General features: G+C 54.7%; 4 protein-coding genes across 4 annotated transcripts; 1 reads left to right on the top strand and 3 right to left on the bottom strand.

Annotated features, from left to right (window-relative positions):
* Nucleotides 1-3052: 3052 nt before the first annotated feature.
* Nucleotides 3053-5278, top strand: ColSpa_06590 (RNA 3'-terminal phosphate cyclase; the record flags this gene model as incomplete). Its single annotated transcript, XM_049272802.1, has 2 exons — nucleotides 3053-4009; nucleotides 4064-5278. 2 exons carry the CDS (start codon nucleotides 3053-3055, stop codon nucleotides 5276-5278), a joined length of 2172 nt encoding a protein of 723 aa, XP_049128759.1.
* An 805-nt stretch (nucleotides 5279-6083) lies between these two features.
* On the bottom strand, nucleotides 6084-6899 carry ColSpa_06589 (manganese transporter SMF1; the record flags this gene model as incomplete). The annotated part of the gene is made up of 1 exon (XM_049272801.1): nucleotides 6084-6899. One exon carries the CDS (start codon nucleotides 6897-6899, stop codon nucleotides 6084-6086), a length of 816 nt encoding a protein of 271 aa, XP_049128758.1.
* Nucleotides 6900-6986: 87 nt separating this feature from the next.
* ColSpa_06588 (manganese transporter SMF1) lies at nucleotides 6987-7969 on the bottom strand (the record flags this gene model as incomplete). The annotated part of the gene is made up of 2 exons (XM_049272800.1): nucleotides 6987-7504; nucleotides 7561-7969. The coding sequence occupies 2 exons, from the start codon at nucleotides 7967-7969 to the stop codon at nucleotides 6987-6989; spliced, it is 927 nt and encodes a 308-aa protein (XP_049128757.1).
* Nucleotides 7970-9089: 1120 nt separating this feature from the next.
* Nucleotides 9090-9917, bottom strand: ColSpa_06587 (phosphatidyl-N-methylethanolamine N-methyltransferase; the record flags this gene model as incomplete). The annotated part of the gene is made up of 2 exons (XM_049272799.1): nucleotides 9090-9604; nucleotides 9857-9917. The coding sequence occupies 2 exons, from the start codon at nucleotides 9915-9917 to the stop codon at nucleotides 9090-9092; spliced, it is 576 nt and encodes a 191-aa protein (XP_049128756.1).
* Between the last annotated feature and the right edge of the window lie 401 nt (nucleotides 9918-10318).

Below are 10318 nucleotides of genomic sequence, written 5' to 3'. Positions count from 1 at the left end.
CCGGTCCTCTGTCTTTTCTCCGCATTTTGCCGTTTTGCCCGTGTCGAGGGAAGACTGACTGCCGGCCACGGGGGGAGGCTGGTGTTGCACAGATGTAAGAGGCCGTCGTGAGGCCAAATGCCAACTTAAAAAATAAACAGCCGTCAATGACAACGTGTTCTTCTGAAGTCGATAGAAGGTTTCCATGGGTAAGCCAAGCGAGTCTTCGGACGAGGCAAAGATTGACTAAGAGGCCCCAAAGGTGGCGAGTTCGGGGGTGAGAGAGCGACCGGTGTGACACAACCTTCTGCTCAGTCAGTTGGGTGTTTCCAGAGGACTGGCCGGCATCAGGGTGGCGGGTGGGGCGCTTGTTTGTCAGTGACAATTCGCGGTCGGGGCGGATGTCTTTGGCCTCGGGCGCAAGGTTGGCGTCCGGCTTGTCTGCAAGGCAATGAGACACGGTGATTCCAGCGAGGTGTCAGACGAAGCCAGCCTTGCCAACCATGGACATTCTTCCGACTGTCGAATACGTACCAAAGCTGGACTGAGAGCAACCGCGGGGCAAAGAAAAAGCATTCCTGGCGATGCTCTCGGCGAGCGCTTCAGCCCCAATGTCTGTCGTCGGCGATGACGATTGCTAATGTTTACGGCTTGGGAGAGAAGACGGGAAGAGGCGGAGCAGCTACAGGGGTTGATTAGTGATAGAGAGGGGGTCCTCGAACCATCAGTTCCTCACCGATAGCGCGCCCCCCCCAAGGCTGTCTGGGGAAGCAGAAACTATCGTGATGTTCCTTTTTCTTGGGGAAAATTCCATTTCGCATTGCAACAAGGGAAAAACAGATCTTTGATCTTTGGAAAGCCACATTTGTGTCAAGTGGTTCCCTGGGACTAAGAGTGCTGCAGCGGCGGTGGCATGAACGAGACCATCTGATCAAAGAAGCGGCGGCGGCGAGTGGCCAACCGTCCAGTGCAACTGAGACATCAGGCACAGCAGTCAGAGTTCCAGCCTTTCCAGGTTCGCGGGCAGAGGCAGTCCGATAGCGAAGACAAGAGTACCTGTACTTTTCCAGCACGGCCGTTTGGGTTATTTGTTGGTGTGTGTTGAAGTATCTCTACCTCTCATCGAACACCCCACTTGGTTCTGGAGGGTTCCGGCTTGCTCCTGCCTACTTTAGCGCCCTCTCGCACTTGCGCAGTTGCTGATGAATCATTCGCCATTCCCCAGACAAGGCACTCACTGCATAAACCGCTCCACCTTTCGCCCCTGCGCCTCCAATCAAGGGCCTCCTTCCTTTCCCTTCCGCGGTCAGTCACCACTCAACCGGCTCCTTCCCTCCCACCTCCTCCAGCAGACCGACCGGCCAACCTCCAACCTTGGTATTTAAACCACTTCACCTCTTCCTCTCAACCTCTTCCACTTCTTCCCACTACATCCATTACAACACGCTCTCGCTTTGCGAATCCATCAGCGAATATCTCGATCACGAGCATCTAACTTGCAATACACAACCACTCCGAACACACACATTCACACGAAGTCGCCATCATGCAGATCTTCGTCAAGACCCGTAAGTTGCCCCGAGTTGGGACGGTTCCTCCACCCATCAGTTACTGACCTTTCTTCTGACAGTCACCGGCAAGACCATCACCCTTGAGGTCGAGTCTTCGGACACCATCGACAACGTGAAGTCGAAGATCCAGGACAAGGAGGGTATTCCTCCTGACCAGCAGCGTCTTATCTTCGCTGGCAAGCAGCTTGAGGACGGCCGCACTCTCTCCGACTACAACATCCAAAAGGAGTCTACCCTCCACTTGGTCCTCCGCCTTCGTGGTGGTATGCAGATCTTCGTCAAGACTCTCACTGGCAAGACCATCACTCTCGAGGTTGAGTCCTCTGACACCATCGACAACGTCAAGTCGAAGATCCAGGACAAGGAGGGCATCCCCCCCGACCAGCAGCGCTTGATCTTTGCCGGCAAGCAGCTTGAGGACGGCCGTACCCTGTCCGACTACAATATTCAGAAGGAGTCCACCCTGCACTTGGTGCTGCGTCTTCGCGGTGGTATGCAAATCTTCGTTAAGACTCTCACCGGTAAGACGATTACCCTCGAGGTCGAATCGTCAGACACCATCGACAATGTCAAGTCCAAGATTCAGGACAAGGAGGGTATTCCTCCTGACCAGCAGCGTCTTATCTTCGCTGGCAAGCAGCTTGAGGACGGCCGTACTCTCTCCGACTACAACATCCAGAAGGAGTCCACCCTGCACTTGGTCCTCCGCCTTCGTGGTGGTATGCAGATTTTCGTCAAGACCCTGACCGGAAAGACGATTACGCTGGAGGTCGAGTCTTCGGACACCATCGACAACGTCAAGTCGAAGATCCAGGACAAGGAGGGTATTCCTCCTGACCAGCAGCGTCTCATTTTCGCTGGCAAGCAGTTGGAGGATGGTCGCACCCTTTCTGACTACAACATTCAGAAGGAGTCAACGCTTCACCTCGTCCTCCGCCTGCGTGGTGGCCAGTAAGCGATGGCTTCGGTACATACAGAAGCTACCTGATTATGGGCAACGGCGTTCATGGGTTATGATTAAGGGATATGGCATGGATGATATCTTCACAAATACCTAGAAATTATCTAGGCACTTCGCGCTCAAGAAAGCGCACCAATACCAGACTCTATTAAGTCTTAATCTTTTTGTTTTACATGTTTACTTCGCAAAGGTGATATGTGTTGATGTTGGGCCACTGCCTTATCAGTGACGTACTCGGTGGATCCGTCTATGGGATGGTGGGGCAGTCCGCAGTGAATCACTTCCACAGCTGCCGGAACCCTGCATCCAAATTTATCTTCCCCAGAACACATGCACCTAGCCCGTCTCCGTGTTGCGCCACGAGATGAGAAGCTCCTGGAACCTCTGGAAACACTTGGAAATACACCTTCTTTTGCCTCCATAACGACTTCCCATTTCTTTTGCCTCTCTTTTCCCTTCCAGACCACTCACAGCCTCGTACAAAACTAGGACGGCGGCAGCATCGTCCAGGAGCGAGCGGCCGTCAAGGCTGAGAAAGGCTATGCGGTCCTTCTTTTACCACTTGAAGTTTGAGCTCTATCCCACCTCCAGCCCCGCGACCGACGGCACGACGAGAACGAAAGGGAAGGCTCAGGCAGCATCATTATCATCTCTCAATGATCTCTGGCTTCCCCCAAAAGGCGCCGACATCTTCGCCGAACTTCCTGCACATTCGAAGAAGACTTCCAAAAAACTGAGCCCTTCTTACCGACCGCAGCCTTCGCCTCTGCAGTCATTCGAGCCGCCTTACCCCGCCGACACCTACCGAGCGAGTATACTGCGAACATCGACCGAGAGTCCGAGCCCCAACCTCATCGACTGCGGTCCATCAAGGGTACCGGTGAAGGAGGATAGTGGCAGCAATATTGAAAGGATATCTGAGAGGCAGTGGAGGGCGCGCACGCAGAGCTTCCCCCCTCCGCCTTCTTCAGTTGCAATCCGGCCAGAGACGGCCGTGAGGGACTGGCGTTTCGGGCAGGTGAGCATCGAGAGTATCGACGTCGACTTGGAAGGCGACGCACACAGGTACCAGATGGCGACCGATGCGACAAGCTCGACCGCAGACTTGGGCGTTGGTCCGACATTTGGCGGTACGGGAACGTCCACGAAGGCGAAGTATGTACCGCTCGAAACGAAGAATACAGAGGTCGGCTGGGGAGTGGTGCATTTCTACCGCGAAGCAGAGGATACGCCTGGCCTGGGACTGCCCCCTTCAGAGGACGAGGGCATCGAGGCGGAAGAGTGTACGACTCTGTGTATACCCGCAGTTCCCAGTTATCTTACTCCGGGCGACTTTCTTGGATATGTCGGCGAGAAATGGAGGGATGACATCAGTCACTACAGAATGGTCATGACGGCCAGGATGAACCGTTACCTCGTGCTACTGAAGTTCCGGAACAGTAAGAGGGCACGCGAGTGGCAGAAGGAGTTTGACGGAAAGGTGTTCAACAGCATGGAGGTGAGCAGTCAGAGCAATTGTTGACTGGCGGTGTTACTGACAAACTTTTTACAGGCGCAAGTTTGCCATGTCGTCTTCGTCAAATCGATTACGTTCGAGACGCCCACAAGAGAGAACCGCACGTTTCCCGACCTCAATCACGATCCTTTTACATCTTCCTCGTCAGTCGCTGCTTCGAGCAGCTTGAAACCCTTTCCTCCACCAACACCAAATCTCGTCGAACTGCCGACCTGTCCAGTGTGCCTCGAGCGCATGGACGATACAACTGGTCTGATGACTATCCCCTGCCAGCACGTCTTCCACTGTACTTGCTTGCAAAACTGGAAAGGCTCAGGATGTCCAGTCTGCCGACATACGAATCCAGAGACGGCATATGACCCGTCGAACCCGTATACGCAGCCTTTCGGGTCGTCAGTATCGAACCTTTGCAGTGTGTGCGACTCTTCAGATGACTTGTGGATTTGCCTCATCTGCGGCAACGTGGGCTGCGGTCGGTATAAGGGTGGTCACGCCAAGGACCACTGGAAGGAGACAGCACATAGCTTCGCTTTGGAGCTGGAGACGCAGCATGTGTGGGACTACGCTGGCGATACCTGGGTCCACCGTCTGATTCGCGACAAGGGAGATGGCAAAGTCGTCGAGCTTCCAGGGAGCAACGGCCATCATCATGGTCCTGAGGGTGGCTACGAGGATACTGTCCCGCGAGCGAAGCTGGATAACATCGGTCTGGAGTACACCCACCTCCTGACTAGTCAACTTGAGTCACAGCGGGTGTATTTCGAGGAAATGCTCAGCAAGGTAGCAGACAAGGCCTCCAAAGCGGCCGCGACAGCCGAGACCGCATCATCGCAGGCAACCAGGGCATTAGAAGAGAATGCGACCCTTAAGGCGGAACTCACACGCCTCCGGACTCAAGTCATCCCCCAACTCGAGCGCGATGCGGAACGGGACCGCAACAAGGCTACTAAGGCCCAGGAGCTCGCCCGCAACATGGGCAAGGCTCTGCAGGAGGAGAAGCAAGTCACACAGGGGCTAATGAAGCGCGTGGAGCACAACAACGCCGAGGTCGAGGCGCTCCGGAAAAAGGATGAGGAGTACAGGGCACAGATTGCCGAGCTGGAGGAAATGAACCGTGACTTGTCCATGTTTATCTCGGGGCAGGAAAAGCTCAAGGAGCTGGAGAGCGAGGGGAAAGTCGAGGCCGGGGAGGTTGCGGAGGGGAGTGTCAGTGTTCCTGAGAGGAAGGGGAAGCGGAAGGCGAAGAAGTGAACTTTGCGACGCAGAACTTGGCGTTCAGGGGGTACGGCTGGTTGTGCTATTGGAATTGCATAGGCGAGCGACTCAATTTAAACAACCGCTTTTATGATCGTTTGATTTTCATCACCCATCTACCTTGGAGACGGGATACTGCTTGAGCGTGGATATGTGCATCTATCTTAATGCCACTACATGCGCTTGCAGCATATTTGGAGTTTGGGAATGGTTCGAAGTCACCACCTGTTCCTTTCCCAACTTGATACAAGGTCCACAAGCACCTTTGCAGACTCAGGCGTCCGAATCTTCCAGTCCACGGTATCTCATGAGTACCATGTGACCAACGAGCATAATATGAACGCAGCCCCGGGACCGTTAGGGAGCTCATCAGGACAATACATGTTTCTTCAAACACCGACCTGGGCCAAACCCATCTTGGTGTCCAGGTGGTTGGCTTCCTGCCAGAGTACTGCCCCTTGTGGCGCTGCGTATGGTGTCCCTTTTCTCCCCTGGCTTCGGGCTTCGGGCTTCGCAAGTTTCGTACTCTGCACTCGAGACGAAAGAGAAACAAATGTTTCCAGTAACAGTTTTCTGAAGTATAATGTTTGACTTTTGAGAAGCGAAGCCTGGTGGTATCGACGTTGTGAGTTAGATTCGGTTTGGTATGTACAGCCCCTATTAGCTCTCCCTCATCTACTACCCTCGTAAAATAATTAACGAAGAACAACTAAAGAAGAACATCGCAGCGCTGGGCACACAAGTTATTCATCAATCATCAGTCATTTGAGCGTCCTCGACCTCTCGCCTCTCTTTAGTTGGGTTAACCGACACTTTGTATCACCAACAACACCAGGTTCGCAACCACCATGACGGTAATCATCAGCCAGATCAGCACGGCCAACACCGTCACCCACCACGAGTTCGCCATCTTGACGCCCACGGCGCTGAACCTCCTCGCCGGCACCACACCGGTATCGGACCCGTAGCTCGCCGCACCGGGGACGACCGTCATATACTTGTTGAACGAGGTGAAGTAGATGAGCGGCGCCGTGATGACGGGGAGAACTGTGCCAAGCACAACCTGCGTCCCCGTCAGCGCGTTGCTAAGCCCGGACTGCCCCGCGACGGCGACCACGACGATCGTGGGCGTAACGCTGATCAACCGCGTTATAAGGCGGCGGAGCCACGGTCGCATGCGCCAGTTTAGCGCGCCCTCGCTGACGAGCTGGCCAGCGATGGTGCAGACCAACCCCGCGGACACGCCGGACAGCAACAAAGCGAAGGCAAAGATGACACCCGCGGCGGAGGAGATGCTGTTCGACAAAAGGTCGTGCATGCCAAAGATATCCGAGGCAAGGGACGTATGGCCCTGGTACAGCGAGGCGCCGGCGACAATGAGAATAGCCGAGTTGACGAAGAGGGCGAAGATGAAGAGGGACAAGACCACCTCGGCGATGGAGAACTTCATGCAGTGCCGTATGGCTGCCATGGAGGGGAAGTAAAAGATCTTTTGGTAGCTGTCATCGGTTGTCATCGTGTCTGAGCGCGGGATCTCCTGAAGGTTGCCCTCCTTCATGTCGAACTCCTTGAGGCGGGACTGCACGACGCCGGAGCCAAGGTGGAGGCTGTGCGGCATGACTGTTGCGCCCAGGATGCCGCAGGACTGATACAGACTATGAGACATTAGCGGGATGATGCTCTCCAGGCGGGACTGGGCTGCTGGTTACCCCTGGGTCTGGATGATGGATCCGGATGGGAGATAGCCCCGAAAAACCTCGCCGATGGTCGTATTCTCGATCAAAGAAAGCTGGATGCAGAAACAGACGACAACTCCCAGCACGAGGAAGCAGACGCCAATCTCGAACATCCTTAGCCCTCGCATCGAGCCGTCGGGCCGGTAAAAGACCACTATAAAAACGACGTCGACGACCGTCAGGACGACGCAGGCAATCAGCGGCAACTTCGGTATCAGCAGATGCAGGGCCGTCGCGGTACCAATAACAACCGCCATGTCTGTCGCAATGATGGCGATTTCGGCGAGGGCGTAGATGATGAGATTGAGCCATTTTGGAAGGAATACGCGGGATGCGGTGGCCAGGTCGAGGCCCGTAATCGTTCCCAGTTTGATTGCGAGGCTTTGGAGGAAGATTGCAACTACGTTGCTCAGAAGGACGATGAATAAGAGATCGAAATGGTACGATGCGCCGGCAGCGATGTCTGTGGCGTAGTTTCCGGGATCAACTGCGCAGGATGGTCAGTCTCGCATGCCCCCTTAACGCCTGTTCTTCGCGACTTACTGTACGCAACGGCGATCATGAATCCAGGCCCCATGAACTTTGCAAACGTAACAAGGTTGTTCCATCTTCGATTTATCCACTTGGGCTGGTCTTTGTGATACGTATGGTTAGGGAGAGGGAGCGTCGGTCCCGATAGCAAAGACAGCGGCCCCGGGTCGTCTATCCTGACCTGCTTCTTGGGCGTCGCCACGGAATACTCGGTGCTCTCCGATGTGCCCGGGGACGAGACGATCGTATCGAGGACGATGTAATCGGGCGGCACTTCTATGCTCAACCGCCTACCGTTCGGGTGAGACCGCCCATGGAGCGTCTGGTTGATGGTGTAGTCCGCTGTGAAGGGGTTGGCACTGAGCCTGCGGACTTGGACGTCCTCCCCTTTCTGGGGCTCGTCCAACCAGGTCGGTTTCATGGTAACCCGGGTAGCAATGAAGGGCGCTGCGCAGATTCGCGAGGCTGCATTCCAGGGTATGATTAGAGTCGGTAAACAGAAATTGGAAAAAGAGAATTTCAACAGAGGGAGATCCAAGAAACTTACCATGAGGGCGCCGATGAGCGACAGTGTTTTGTTCTTTGCCAGTGTATCAAAGGAAGATCGAAGCGGGCAAGAGACAAAAAGGTGCGGGAAGATAACAGGAACCTCGATGATTTTGTTATATCGCAGAAGACAAACGCCGAATGCAGCCTCCCAACGACGCCGGATCCCACGTAACGGCAGGGTTCGCCGAATGCGGAACTGCAAAGGAATACCGCTTCACCGTGCGAGACACCATCTCGTCATGGGCAAGCCTCGGAGACTCGCCCGAGCCAGTGGAGTTCTGAGAGGGAAAGGTACGGGAGGGAATTCACCAAAGGCCCTCGAAACATGCCAAACCGTCCAAGGGTCTTTCCTGGCTGGTGTCTGGTCGAGCCACTGACCAAAGAAAGACTCTCTACAAGAAGTTGACCCGCCACTAGTCCTGGGTTGCGCCTTTTAGGAATGCTTCTGGACCAAATCTTGAGACCTTCTGCCCGTCTTCGGAATAGCCGCGTGTAGAAGGCAGATGCCAAGAACAATCAGCATGGTGGGGGAAGAAAAGGTCAACAATTACGGCATGGCTTGCCAATTCAGATGTAGGAATACGAAGTAGGTTTCGAAGCATGATTGTGTGAGCATGTGGCGTAAGAAAGGCGCCAACCATGCCATGTAAAATTCTCATTCTTTGGTTGGTCTGACTAGAAGTGAAGGTTCCTCGGTTTTTGGCCACCAAGGCATTCCGGGCAGCCGTACTTTGTTGAAGGCTGATCTCTGATTCTTGGCGGGCCGGTTTGGGTTTGACTCAGCCGGCCGGCCATCCTCTCTGTAATGTGTGCATGTGTGACGGGTCAACCCATCGGGTTGACCGGTTCTCGCCGGGGACCCATCACATCTCTTTTCCCCGGCGGGACTTGCATGGCTCCGTACACCCCTGTCGCCCGGTCTTGCGCTCGGCCCCGATCCGGACGGAATGTGGAGAATTATGTTGCTGTTGAAGCTGGGCCTCTTTTCACATTCACCTAACCTTCTTGGTGTCGTTGCCGGCGGCACGCTCGCGGTCTCTCTTGGCGTAGATACCAGCAGTGAATGGGTTCTCATAGCTCAGGGCGACCTGGTAGACGATGTAGACCCAGACGGTCAGCAGGATACCGGCGGGCTTGCCGTAAATGAGAGCCGCGCCGAGGAAGCTCATTGTGGAACCATTGTACATCGGGGCATCGGTGATGTTGAAGGGGAAGCCAGTCACAATGCTGTCCATGAGGATGCCGAAGTAGTCACCGAGGAACGTGCCGGTGATGCCCAGCTGCCACGTCGAAGAGAGAACAAGAATGTTGCCACAGGCCACAAGGGCATATCCGACATAGGTCACCGCATCAGACGAGAGCAGAGGGTGCGCAGGTTGGAAGCGAAGGGCTCGTTCGTAAAGGAGGTCACGGAAGATGCCGAGGGAGAAGATGGTAACCGCCAGGCCGTAGCAGGCAGTCTGCGAGCGTCCGCCAAAGAGCTTGGTGAGGACTTTGTTCTTGTATTCTAGGAGTCGAGTTAGACAGCAGCACTACCGGCCACGACAGCAGCAGTCTCACGAACCTTGTCTCGCGACGATACTACGCAGCTGTCAGCACACCAATTGGCGGGGAAGTATTTGAGGAGAGCAACTTACTTCCAGAATAGCGGGTTGAATGCAATTGAGGCAGCAGAAACTGTGTGCAGCAGGTCAGCAAGAGCGTCGACGAAACGAGAAGCTCGGCAAGGCCCAAGCTCCACGAAGACGACATGACGTACTGAACAAGCTCTTCTGGTCGAAGTCGACCAGGGCCTTGCTTCCGATCTCGACAGGTGCCATGGTGTGTTCGAGGTGGTGTCAGTTCGGAGGGTTCTCTGTTGTAAGATTTCTCAAATTTTTCTTTCTCCGAGGCACAGCTGAGCTCTTTTCGAAGAAGCGTTGAGGACAGACAGACGTAGGAAGAAGAGTTGAGAGCGCCCACTTGCTTGTGACAGAAGCTTGCTCCACCCAGGTATTTATGTTAGCGGGGACACCTGGCCATAGCGCCTCGTCATAACGCAGTAATGCATGGGTGCACCTTCTTTTCTTCATGGGGTTTCGGTTCGGCGGCCTTCGGGGGGGCTGGGGTAAAGTAACCCTCCGTGCCGCCGCTATGCGGAAGGCCCAGAGGTAAGTCCCTTCCTTACGTGTGGTATAGTCATACAACCGCCGAGTTTTTTTTTTAATCACCAAGAAAAGCT

Source organism: Colletotrichum spaethianum, assembly GCF_022836535.1.
Source record: "Colletotrichum spaethianum MAFF 239500 DNA, contig16, whole genome shotgun sequence".
Taxonomy (NCBI): domain Eukaryota; kingdom Fungi; phylum Ascomycota; class Sordariomycetes; order Glomerellales; family Glomerellaceae; genus Colletotrichum; species Colletotrichum spaethianum.
This window is presented reverse-complemented; position numbering and strand designations above follow the sequence as displayed.